Genomic DNA, 13244 nt, shown 5'->3' with positions numbered 1-13244 from the left:
CATTAAATTGTGCTATGTGGCAAAGTCATATGTGTAGAAGAAGTGAATATTCAAAAGGATTTTTTTGAGGTTGTACACCTGAACTGCGAATGCCACGTAATGTGGACATGAGTAATGTTAATGTAATTGGGTGTGGAACATGCTGCACGTGTATACACCTTGTATATAATCAATTATGTAGAAAAGTGTGGAACAGGAGTGATTATTACTCGATCCTGACAAACATTCCCACAAGAAAAGGTGGTGATCAATAAGACAAATAAGCATCAGGATGCATTAAGAGAAGCATTGAATATAAGTCAAAACAAATTACAGTTACTCTATACCAGTCATTTGTGAAAGTAAACTTAAAGCATTGTTAAAATTCAACCCATGGCTATAACCTGTGTTAGGTGGAGTTGCCCGATTTAAACTGTTGGACAGCTCCATGACCTCGTGCTGTATGTAAAGGATTTGCACTGTGTGCAGATTGCCTGCCATGTTACTCCTGTTGGGGATTTTCTTTCTGCCCCAAAGCAGACGGAAACCAGCGTGTACTGGTTTCAAGCGATCTTTAGTCAAGTACGTGCAGGGGGAGGCTCTCTCAGCCGCAGCTGAGACGAGAGTCTAATTTTTACATTTGAGCAGCTGGCTTATATACAAACTTACATCTTGTTTCCTTCACATCTTAGGGACTTGGCCAATTAATTGTCCAAATCACGTACACTTAATCACATCTCCACAAAACCCATCTTGTTTATCGCATTTGCCCTGTTTCCACATCTGCCATTGTTCTACTCTTTAGCTTTCATCCATTTTACATACAATTAACCACATCTTCGCAAATCACATCTTGTTAATCTCATTTATTCTCCTTCCATTCCAAGTATTGACCGCACGTCCTTGATTGGTGGCCCATTGTTCAATGCATGGCCTCCTCGCCTTCTTTCACTCCCCCAATCATCGTGGAATATGCTTTTTCCAACTGTCAGCAACTGTCTTTGTTCTGCCAGACTTCTCCTTTATTACATCAGCCAGCTAGTCGGTTAAGCCGCTAATTTAACTTTTAATCCCTTCACTCACATTACAACAGTGACTATACTTTGAAAGTACTTCATTGGCTGTGAATTGTTTTGAGACATCCTGCGATCATAAAAGCTACTGTATAAATGCAATGTATTTCTTTCTTATATGTATTTTACAGGTTTTATGGCTACATGCATATGTCTGTGTGTGTAGATATAGCAGGCATTCACATGTGCACCATGTTAAATAAAAGTAGCAAAGAAAAACATAGAAACATAGACATAGAAGATAGGAGCAGGAGTAGGCCATTCGGCCCCTTGAGCCTGTTCTGTCATTTAATGAGATCGTGGCTGATCATCCAAATTCAGTATCCTGTCCCTGCTTTCTCCCCATATCCCTTGATCCCTTTAGCCTTAAGAAATATATCTAACTCCTTCTTGAATATATTTAATGAATTGGCCTCAACTGCCTTGTGTGGTAGAGAATTCCACAGGTTCACCACTCTCTGGGTGAAGAAATTCCTCCTCATCTCAGTCCTAAATGGCTTACCCCTTATCCTTAGACTGTGACTCCTGGTTCCGGACTCCCCTACCAGCGGGAACATCCTTCCTGTATCTAATCTGTCTAGTCCTGTTAGAATTTTATAAGTTTCAATGAGACCCCCTCTCATTCTTCTAAACTCTAGCAAATATAAGCCTAATCGACCCATCCTCTCCTCATATGTCATTCCTGCCATCCCAAGTATCAGTCTGGTGAATCTTCGCTACACTCTCTCCATGGCAAGAACATCCTTCCTCAGATAAGGTGACCAAAACTGCACACAATACTCAAGGTGTGGTATTACCAAGGCCCTGTATAACTGCAGCAAGACATCCTTGCTCCTGTACTCGAATCCTTTCGCTATGAAGGCCAGCATACCATTTGCCTTCTTAACCGCCTGCTGCACCTGCATGCTTACCTTCAGCGACTGGTGCACAAGGACACCCAGGTCTTATTGCACTTCCCCTTTTCCCAATCTATTGCCGTTCAGATAATAATCTGTCTTCCTGTTTTTGCCACCAAAGTGGATAACCTTGCATTTATCCTCATTATACTGCATTTGCCATGCATCTGCCCAATCATCCAACCGGTCTAAATCATACTGGAGTTTCTCTGCATCCTCCTCACAGCACACATGCCCACCCAGCTTTGTGTCATCTGCAAACTTGGAGATATTACATCTAGTTCCCTTGTCTAGATCATTAATATATATTGTGAATAGCTGGGGTCCTAACACCGATCCTTGCGGTACCCCACTAGTCACTGCCTGCCACTCGGAAAAAGACCCGTTTATTCCAACTCTTTGCTTCCTGTCTGCCAACCAGTTCTCTATCCAAGACAGTACCTTACCCCCAATCCCATGTGCTTTAACTTTGCACGCTAATCTCTTATGCGGGACCTTATCGAAACATGGTGGATGGTTCAAGTGATTTACAATGGCCAGTACAGGAGCAAAGTGGAACAAGGGAGGAATATGTTGGCCAGTATGCGAAATTTCTGATCATGAGTGCAAAGCCATTTTATATTAGCCTACATGTAAACTCATACATTTTGCAGTAGTGCTAAGTTCTATTTGCATCACATACAATGACCAGTATTAAAAGATAGCAATAGATGCTTTAGTGGTGGTAGAAGAATTGGGATCAATAGCTGCTCAATATAATCTATCCAATATATTTTTGACTGTTGCTGCTGGCAGTTTTCTTTATGCCACCACCACATTTTTAATAGAATGGCCACTGCTTGCCCTCCAAATACATTTCTTTTTCCATCCATTTTCTTAAAAATGCAGAAAAGTAGGTCTCCTCCCCAATCTCTTCTTCTTAGGCAGCCCCTCGGAACCGAGGATGACTTGCTTCCACATTAAAAATGAGTTCACAGGTAACTGATGAGTCCAATGCGGGACCTACAGTCTCTGTCACAGGTGGGGCAGACGGTGGTTGAAGGGGCGGGTGGGTGGGATGATTGGGTTGACGCGCGCTCCTTGCGCTGCCTGCGCTTGGCTTCCGCTTGCTCCCGGCGTAGAGACTCGAGGTGTTCGGTGCCTTCCCGGATGCTTCTCCTCCACTTTGTGCGGTCTTGGGCCAGGGATTCACAGGTGTCGATGGGGATGTTACACTTTTTCAAGGAGGCTTTGAGGGTGTCCTTGAAGCATTTCCTCTGCCCACCTAGGGCTCTCTTGCCATGCCGGAGCTCCGAGTAGAGCGCTTGTTTTGGGAGTCTCGTATCGGGCATGCGGACAATGTGACCCATCCATCGGAGCTGATCAAGCGTGGTCAAAGCTTCGATGCTGGGGATGTTGGCCTGAGCAAGAACACTGACGTTGGTGCGCCTATCCTGCCAATGGATTTGCAGGATCTTACGGAGGCAGCGTTGGTGGTACCTCTCCAGTGCTTTGAGGTGCCTGCTGTACATGGTCCATGTCTCTGAGGCATACAGCAGGGCGGGTATCACTGCTGCTCTGTAGGCCATGAGCTTAGTGCTGGGTTTGAGGAGCTGGTCTTCAAACACTCTCTTCCTCAGGCGACCGAAGGCTGCACTGGCACACTGAAGGCGGTGTTGGACTCCCCAAATGGATGAATGGTAAGTATATAATGTATGTACACAGTTGTACAGATTAATAAGAAAAGCCGTTTTAGTTTGATCCAGGGGCTGCTGGTACCTGTGTAACACAGCATGTGTTGGTACTTTCAAGAGGTATAAGTGAAGAAAATTGAAGGTAAATGGAAGAGATTTTTTTTTAATTAAAAGACGCAAGATTTTTGTCTTTACCACCTGGGCAGTAATCTGGCGGAGCAAGGATTGCCAGTCTTTTATAGACCCCTTTTATTGCAACGGAATGTAAATCGGGCGGGTTAAAGGGAGGTCAATCCGCTCGCCAGATTACTGTGCAGTCAGTGAAGATGAAAATCTACCTCATCTTTTCTCCAAATAAAGTTCCTAAATAAAGATATACATTTTAATGAAAACTGCCGATCAATTTAATAATACTTTACCAAGGTAATGGTTCCCGTCTTACTATGCTTTTGGTGACGACCATTTATAGTACGCATGTGAGGGAGCAGAAGAGAGAATAGAAATAGCTTCAGTGCAGTAGTCAAATAATAGTATTTCCAGGTTAAAATTGTGCTATACAAAAGTGTGCCAACAGGTATCCCCTGTGTAAAAAAATAGATTCCTGTTATGCCTGCATAAAACACGCCAATTTCTGAAGGGCTGGAAAAGGCTGTTTAATTTCCCCCATTTACTAAAACTACAACACAATTTCGGAGAACTACCATGGCATGAATGCAGAACCTTTTCACAGGTGAAAAACTTGCAAATATAAGCCAGCACACAGAGACATTTTGGTAGTGTGGAAATTTTTAATAGCAAATTTCTGCCAAATATGGAAAAATTCATGTAGAATAAATTGATAGAAATTTAACTGTTCATACTTTTTGAATGTGAGTTCAGAGACAACACTTGGAAGGTTTCTAATAGAATACTAGTCAACTTAGGAATGTCACTTATACATATTTAATTGCTGGAGTCTTTAAACACCTTGAATAAAAGCACTTGCAGTTTCAGATTTAAAGAATGTCCGTTGATGCACTGATAGTTCGGTCTTACAGTAATGAATGTTTTTGATTAGCTTAATGAATATTGTTTGATAAGATGGTTGGTTGATAAAATTGCTTTCAATGTACCAAACTCTCGTTATCTTCCAACAAACATTAAAGGAAACTGGCAAAGAAGCAAAAGGAAACACAAAACACCACCCAGCGAGAAATGGAACCCGTGGTAACAGCAACAGACAAGAGTTGTAACAAGCATGGAGCAGCTCAAAGAGACGAAGCATGTAAGTCCTAACATGAATTCATCACGAGCATCATTTTAGAGGCATTTGATTTTCACCTGTCAATGGTAAAAGCTAGGAAGATTTTGAGGTCAGATATTAAACACTACCTGAATTTGTCTCAGCTTTTCACTTCGTAGACCGAGTGATATAATCTAAATAAATTCAATTTACAAAAAAAAAGTCGCAATGCAATACTCCAAACTGTACTTTAATTTCTAAACCTTTTAATTTCAATCTATACCTAAAATATGGCCAAACCCAAGCATTTTTGTCTAGAATATATCATAATATTAGCTTCTTTAATTCTGTCATCGTACCGAAGGGATTAGAAAACAGCTTCGCTCACAGAAAAATATGCCCTAGTTTATTTTGATGCACATGTTACAGATATTATTCATTTTATCGCAGCTGAGTCTCTACAGGAGGGTCAAGGTATTCAACTCAAATACAAACATCTTGTGGGATTTGTTCAAAAATGTGTTTGATCTGCAGCTTTTTTTAAGTTAATACTGTTATTTAAAGTTGCTTCGGATTTGGTTGTTTTCTGGAAGGCATTTCTCAGCCTAGCTGGTGAGAACGAACAAGAACTGCTATGAAAGATGGCATTAGAGTTTAGCTCAGCACTGTGACTATTTTATTATTTTCTACTTGCTCGAGGATATAGCGAAACCTGAAGATTGCTGTAAAATGTACAGTGTGTTACGGCTGTTGTTCACTTATTATTTTACTGATTAATAAATATGTTTGTAAATTAAAGCCTAAGTCACAGCCTAGTATGTTATTCTGCTACCTTCTAAAGAATAATGGAGATCATGTGAAGTGAACATGATAAAATTAGTAAGCCAAAATAAAGTAAAGAGAGTTCTCTATTCGATCCCCGGGCATGCTACATAGATACCTGAGCAAGTGTTGTGAGCAGAATGTAGGTAAGTAATTATTTAATTATTTTGATTTGGTACAAGTTCATGTGCCTTTAAGTGCAATGGGCAGCCTGCCAGAGAGCTTGCGCACAATGGAACAGAACACGGAGGAGTCCAGCTCTGGCTTGTGTGGGCTCATTCAGCAAGACATTGACACCATGCAGTCAACCTTGGAGTGAGTGGTCAGCTCTATGAACACTGCAGTGGGTCGTATAATGATGAAGAATGCAGTGACAGCTTCACTGGGAGCTCGGACTACTAACATCGGGGCTTTGTAGTCTAGCATCTCGTCTCCTCAGCCATTCAGTCCATGAAGGAAAGCATGGATAGGAGTGTGGAGCGCGTGGATAGGTGCTTCTGGAGCATCACTGTACTCCTGCACTCTGTTCTCACACAGAGCAGAGGCAGTGTAGAGACGCAGCCCCATGACAGCGGCATTGGCTCAATGGGAGAGAATGACAGCACGCCTGCTCCCCTGCCAGCCTGTGCATTATTTACTGCCTGTGGTCACACACCAGCTGAACATTAAAGGAGTGGAATCCCTTCCTGTTAGAAAACTATTGAGGCTAGGTCAATTGAAAAATTAAAAACTGAGATTGATAGATCTTTTGTTAGGCAATGGTATTAAGGGATACAGATCCAAGGCGGGTAGATATAGTTAAGATACAGATCAGCCATGATATAATTACATGGCAGAACAAGCTCGAGGGACTGAGTGGCCTACGTCTGTTCCTATGTTCCTAAACTTTTGCTGCTTCCTGATGGAGAGAACGCTGGCAACCTGTGTGCAGTCAATGAGACCTTGCACCTGGGGAAGTCCAGCGACAAGGGCAAATCTAAGAGCTGTCTCCTCCTGATCAGCAGCCTCTGTGGGGAAAGTGATCTATTGCTCTCTCCTTGCAAATACGGCATCTATCAGTTGCTTGGTGGTCGTGTGGACTGATGTTGCTGACTATGCCTGTGGCATAGAAGTCAAGAACCACCATTATCTTCCCAGCAACAGGCAATGCTGTGTGTGCTCTGGTATTTGGCTCCAATTCCTGTCGCAACAGGTGACATAGGTCAATGATTGCCTGCCTGCTGAAAAGCAGTCTCCTCACACACTGCTCCTCTGATGTATTGAAGTATGACATCCTGTTTCGAAAGATCCGCAAGCTGTATCGTCTCCTTGGCGCTTGCTTCTTTCGTTGTCTTATTTGACCCTCCACAGATCTTTGCTGCTGTGCCTGCTGTTGTCACTGCTGTGGTGATTCCAGCAACATTCCCATTTTTACAAGTCCGCCTGTAGCCACTGAAGTCAAATAATAGGCCATTCAGCCCCCTGAGCTTGTTCTGCTATTAAATTAGATTATGGCTGATCTGTACCTTAACTCCATCTACCCGCCTTGGTTCCGTATCTTTCAATACCATTGCCTAAAAAAAATGTACCAATCTCAGTTTTTAAATTTTCAATTGACCTAGCCAAAAGTCAGGAGTCCAACTACCCTGTACTCTGAATTACTGTCAAAGCCCAGCCAAAACTACAAAAAATTGCCTCCAAAAATCTCCACTAGCCAAAAACAACTTTCCAGCGACTTAGTTTAACAGGGGTGAGAACCCCTTTAAATAGAGCTGCTTCAGCGAGCATAAGAAAGTATGAATGAATGGCGCCTCAGCACCAATTTTGTAATGGGGTCCTAATTCAAACACAGGGCCCCTATTAACATAGGGGCAGATATTCCGTTCCCTACTGGTGAGTACGTGCTGTGTACTCACCCGTAGGGACATCGGAAATGCCAGTTTCAGGCATGCACTTGACAGATTCTCTGGCTGCCCGGGAGAAGGGCCTCTGTGGGCGGAGAGTTCTGCTTTTTGCAGAACCTCCGCCCGCAGAAAATACTTACAATTCTTGCGCCTGGTAAAAGCAGGTGCACAGCCTGCTTTTACCAGGATAAGAGTTGAAAAAAGTTTTAAAAAATGTTTCCCCTGATTTATCATTTAAAAATACTTTAAAGAAAGGTAAGTTTATTTTTAGCCCCGTTAAAAAATTTAAATTTTTGAAAAAAATAAAGTTATGTAATTTCAAGTCATTTTAAAAATTTGATTTAAAAAAAATTTATTTAAAGTTTTACTATGTTTTGGGGGTGATCTCTATTCATATATTTGACAGGTCTTCCTGTCAAATGTATGAAGGGAGATTCCCTTCTCTGATTGGCTCCCTATGGCCCACATGATCCCAGGGACGCTGTGAACCGCCTGCGCCTCTGGGATACGTGGGCTCTGCGCACCGGCAGTTTGGAGAGGCCCAGGAACGGAACTCTGCGCCTCCCGGGAGCCCTCCGGTCTTGGCGCAGATTTTTCCAGATCGCAGCCCTCCGCCCGCGGGAGGCCTGCGAACAGAATTTCTGAGCCATAGTTTAATGAAATTAGCATTAATTTCAGGCGGCCACCAGGGGCGCCTAATGTCTACCTTTACCAATGTGGCAGTGGCCACTTATTGTGTGCACATCCGGGGTGAGGGGTCCAACTTCAAAATTTATAAGACCAGCGCTGAATCTGCACTCTAACAATTGTCGGGATGCGAAGCAATGTTTACTCCATAGTTTCTCCTCCAGACCCATAAGAGCTCTCAAGCCACTGTGCCCCTGCTGCAGAGCAATTGAGCATTCCATGGCTTTGGTTCTAACCCACTAGCAGAACCTGACTTCTATCCACCAAATAATTTCCTGTTGATTTCTTCCCTGGAAGGAACAGAGTCTAGGTCCAAGAGAGTCCAGGCTTGTAAGTGGGAGTGGAGTGGGAGGATGAGTGAAGTACAAAATTACTTAGCCTGAGCCATGCATGTGCAAATGGAGGGAGCAGGAAAGTGACTATGAACAGAGGCCCTAAAAGAGTAATTGAGGGGCACTAGTTGTGCACAAATGTGGAGCGTTTTGTTTCTGAATGATTGTGATGGAATCCATCTCTGTGTGTATTTTCAGACAATTGTTAGTCTTGTGGCAATCTCATCCCAATTTGAATCTGATGTAATGGACATGTCACCAGACCTTAGCTTTCCAACAATTCTGAAAATGGCTGTACTTGTGCTACCTTACAAGCCAGCAAGTGTTGTGAACAAATAAACTCACAAAGATACTTGACAGATTTACCATTTAACATGAGTATTCAAAAAAGTTCACTCCAAGTAATTAATTGTACTTGAAGTTTATACTCCATTAAATAACATAAATAGGCACAATTGAAAATCTTCATTGGAAAATCGTGAGATGCAATGGCAATTTCTTCTTCTTTTGAGTTTTTCTTTCTCAATTTTGATATAATTTCTTTGTATGTAATTTGTGAAAGGTGTGCTTCCTTGAGTCTGATACTGGGATACCAATCTCTTTTTGTTGTGTGTCTTATGGATGTGTGTCTAATAGCTATCTTATTTCCTAATTGTTCCCATCCAGCTACGTCTTCTCCTTGTTCCTTGTCTGTCCAAAGCAAGACAGTCCAAAGTAAATCTTTGCTAAATTCTTATTACTCAGGTACAACAAGTGCATCTTTTTTAATAATTTATATTTATGCTTAAAATATTGGGGGGAATAAATGACACAATTTAAATGTTGCGTATACACATCATACTTGGTTAAATTCAACATGATAGATGAAAGACAAGTTAAATGGTTTGACATGTTCAGAAAATATTAATTTTAATAAAAATTGCTGCTCCCCAATGGCTTAGTTGACAAAGGTAGAGCCAAATGTGGAAATGAACCATGCAGAACTAGAAAGACCCAGGTTCAATTCTTGAGTCTACACTGCATTTGCTAACCTCAGCCAGGGCAGTGGTAGGCTCCAATTAGCTTCAGTATCCCTGGGTTAAACAGGGAGAAAGTCAGCCAGGGTCTAGTCTCTATCCAATAACTTCTTCTGGAAAGCGTATGTATGGAGATTGGATTAGGCTTGACCATAATGCCTATTGTGGTTAAATCCCAAGCCAGCATTCATTGTCTTGGCTGGCACATCAAAAATGCCCACTTAAGTATGGTATCAGAAGGAGGAGGGAAAAAGAAGTGGCTGTCATCCATGGAACCATAGCCCCCAGCATCAACATAAGAACATAAGAATTAGGAGCAGGAGTAGGCCACAGGGTCCCTTGAGCCTGCCCCGCTATTCAATAAGATCATGGCTGATCTTCGACCTCAACTCCACTTTCCCGCCTGATCCCCATGTCCCTTGTTTCCCTTAGAATCCAAAAATCTATCGATCTCAGCCTTGAATATACTCAATGACTGAGCATTCACAGCCCTCTGGGGTAGAGAATTCCAAAGATTCACAACCCACTGAGTGAAGAAATTTCTCCTCATCTCTGTCCTAAATGGCCAACCCCTTATCTTGAGACTATGATCCCTTGTTCTAGACTCTCCAGCCACAGGAAACAGCCTCTCAGCATCTATCCTCTCAAGCCCTCTCAGAATCTCATATGTTTCAATGAAATCACCTCTCATTCTTCTAAATTCCAGAGAGTACAGGCCCATTCTACTCAATTGCTCTTCATAGGATAACCCTCTCATCATAGGAATCAATCTAGTGAACCTTTGTTGCACCTCTTCTAAGGCAAGTATATCCTTCCTTAGGTACAGAGACCAAAACTGTGCACAGTACTCCAGGTGTGGTCTCACCAGAGCCCTGTACAATTGCAGCAAGACTTCCTTACTCTTATACTCCAACCCTCTTACAATAAAGGCCAAAATACCATTTGCTTTCCTAATTGTTTGCTGCACCCGCATGTTAACCTTCTGTGTTTAGTGTACAAGGACACCCGAATCTCTCTGAACACCAACATTTAATAGTTTCTAACCATTTAAAAAATATTCTGTTTTTCTATTCTTCCTACCAAAGTGAATAACCTCACATTTCCCCACATTATACTCCATCTGCCTTATTGCCCACTCACTTAGCCTGCCTATATCCATTTACAGATACTTTTTTGTCCTCCTCACAGCTTACTTTCCCACCTAGCTTTGTATTGTCAGCAAACTTGGCTACATTACACCCAGTCCCTTCATCTAAGTCATTAATATAGATTGTAAATAGCTGAGGCCCCAGCACAGATCCTTGCGGCACCCCACTAGTTACAGGCTGCCAACCTGAAAATGACCTGTTTTTTCCTACTCTCTGCTTTCCGTCCTTTAACCAATCATCTCTCCATGTTAATATATTACCTCCAATTCCATGAGCCATTATCTTGTGCAACAATCTTTTATGTGGCACGTTATCGAATGCCTTTTGAAAATCCAAATATACTGGAGGGGGAGGGTGAACAGCCAGTTGTCGTAGTGCATATAGGTACCAACGATATAGGTAAAAAACAGGATGAGGTCCTAAAAGCTGAATATAGGGAGTAAGGAGGTAAATTAAAAAATAGGACCTCAAAGGTAGTAATCTCAGGATTGCTACCAGTACCACATGCTAGTCAGAGTAGAAATAGAAGGATATTTCAGATGAATACGTGGCTAGAAGAATGGTGCAAGGGGGAGGGATTCATATTCCTGGGACATTGAAACCGGTTCAGGGGGAGGTGGGACCAGTACAAACTGGACGGTTTGCACCTGGGCAGGACCAAGACCGATGTCCATGGGGGAGTGTTTGCTAGTGCCATTGGGGAGGGTTTAAACTAAAATGGCAGGGGGTTGGGAACCTGTGCAGGGAGACAGAGGAAAGGGAAGCAAGGATAGAAGCAAAAGACAGGAAGGAGAAAAGCAAAAGTGGAAGTCAGAGAAATCAAGGGCGTAAATTAAACATGGCCGCTGTAAACAATAATTCTAAAAGGTCTAAGAGTGTTAAAAAAACAAGCCTGAAGTGTCTCAATGCGAGGAGCATTCGTAATAAGGTGGATGAATTATCTTCTATGTATGTTTCTATTAAGGCTAAAGGAATCAAGGGGTATGGGGAGAAAGCAGGGACCGGGTACTGAACTTGGATGATCAGCCATGATCGCATTGAATTGCGGAGCAGGCTCGAGGGGCCGAATGGCCTACTCCTGCTCCTATCTTCTATGTATGTTTCTATGTATGTTTCTATGCAAATAGATGTAAACGGATATGATATAATTGGGATTACGGAGACATGGCTCCAGGGTGACTAAGGCTGGGAATTCAATATTCAGGAAGGACAGGTAAAAAGGAAAAGGTGGTGGGGTAGCATTGCTGGTTAAAGAGGAGATTAACACAATAGTAAGGAAGGGTATTAGCACTGACGATGTGGAATCTGTATGGGTAGAGCTGAGAAATACCAAGGGGCAGAAAACGTTAGTGGGAGTTATATACAGACCCCCAAACAGTAATGCTGAGGTTGGGGATGGCATTAAATGGGAAATTAGAGATGCGTGCAGTAAGTGCACAGCAGTTATCATGGGTGACTTTAATCTACATATAGATTGGTTTAACTAAATTAGTAACAATACTGTGGCAGAGGAATTCCTAGAGTGTATACGGGATGGTTTCCTGGACCAATATGTCGAGGAACCAACTAGAGATCAGGCCATCTTAGACTGGGTATTATGTAATGAGAAAGGATTAATTAGCAATCTTGTTGTGCGAGGCCCCTTGGGGAGGAGCGATCATATTATGATTGAATTCTTCATTAAGATGGAAAGTGAAGTAATTGATTCAGAGACTTGGGTACTGAATTTAAATAAAGGAAACTATGATGGTATGAGGCGGAGTTGGCTAGGATGGATTGGGGAATGTTACTTGAAGGCCTAGAAATCCGGTTGGTAGCGCCAGCGATTAGCGCCTAAAGAGCCCGAGAATTGGGGCGTTACCCAATTTCCGGGCGGGCGCAGTGAATATAGCGCCACCTCCCATATTGAGTATCCTTTTAGCGCCAGTGCTAACTCTTTTTGCTCACCCGCGGGCGCAGGCAGATCATAACGTCATTTCAGTGTGCAACGCCTTTTTGGTGCCCCGGACCGGATATTCGGTGGCACCTGCAACCTTTTCGCCTGGCGCTATTAGTGACAGTTGGATGGAGCGTTCCCAGGCCCTTCTCGGACTCGGGGGGCGCTATTTAAAGGGGACAGCACTAGTATAAAAGCTGCAGCCATTTGGGCTGGCCATTCTGATCGTTGCTGGAGAGAGTTGCTGACCTTCTGTTGGACAGTAATTTTCTCATTGAGCCTTCGGAGGCACTGGCACTGGCAGCTTGAGGGCCCGGCTCCCGAGCTGGTGATGCAGCATCTGAAAGCAGGGAGGTGGAAGAGTGGCTTTCACAAAAGGACAGCTTGGCAGCAAGGGATGCCAGATTGCGGCAAGGCTATGACATGGGTCCACAGTGAGAAAGCATGCTGGCGGGGGGAACAAGTGGAAGGAGACAGTTGTAAAGGTGAGAAGCTTACCATCGCTGTCGACAATGGGGTCGGCAGCTGCAGTGGTTACAGGACCACTCAGACGTCCTCCAAGAATCTGGTGGACTCT

At 43.1% G+C, this 13244-nt stretch overlaps 1 protein-coding gene across 8 annotated transcripts in view; it reads left to right on the top strand.

The window, feature by feature from the left end:
- ptprt (protein tyrosine phosphatase receptor type T) overlaps positions 1-13244 on the top strand; it is a 1756894-nt gene that overhangs the window by 1544509 nt on the left and 199141 nt on the right. For 5 of the 8 annotated variants that reach the window (XM_086005548.1, XM_086005547.1, XM_086005549.1 and 2 more), the window contains 2 exons: positions 4767-4885; positions 9234-9311. In XM_086005548.1, the coding sequence (XP_085861674.1) occupies positions 4767-4885; positions 9234-9311 (197 nt within the window). The remainder of the gene's footprint in view (positions 1-4766; positions 4886-9233; positions 9312-13244) is intronic. The other 3 variants (XM_086005553.1, XM_086005554.1, XM_086005550.1) reach the window with 1 other exon arrangement.

This window comes from Somniosus microcephalus, chromosome 13, assembly GCF_052327205.1.
Source record: "Somniosus microcephalus isolate GS21.2 chromosome 13, FLI_Smic_1.0, whole genome shotgun sequence".
Taxonomy (NCBI): Eukaryota; Metazoa; Chordata; class Chondrichthyes; order Squaliformes; family Somniosidae; genus Somniosus; species Somniosus microcephalus.
Note: the sequence above shows the minus strand (reverse complement) of the source record. Positions and strands in the feature narration are given on the sequence as shown.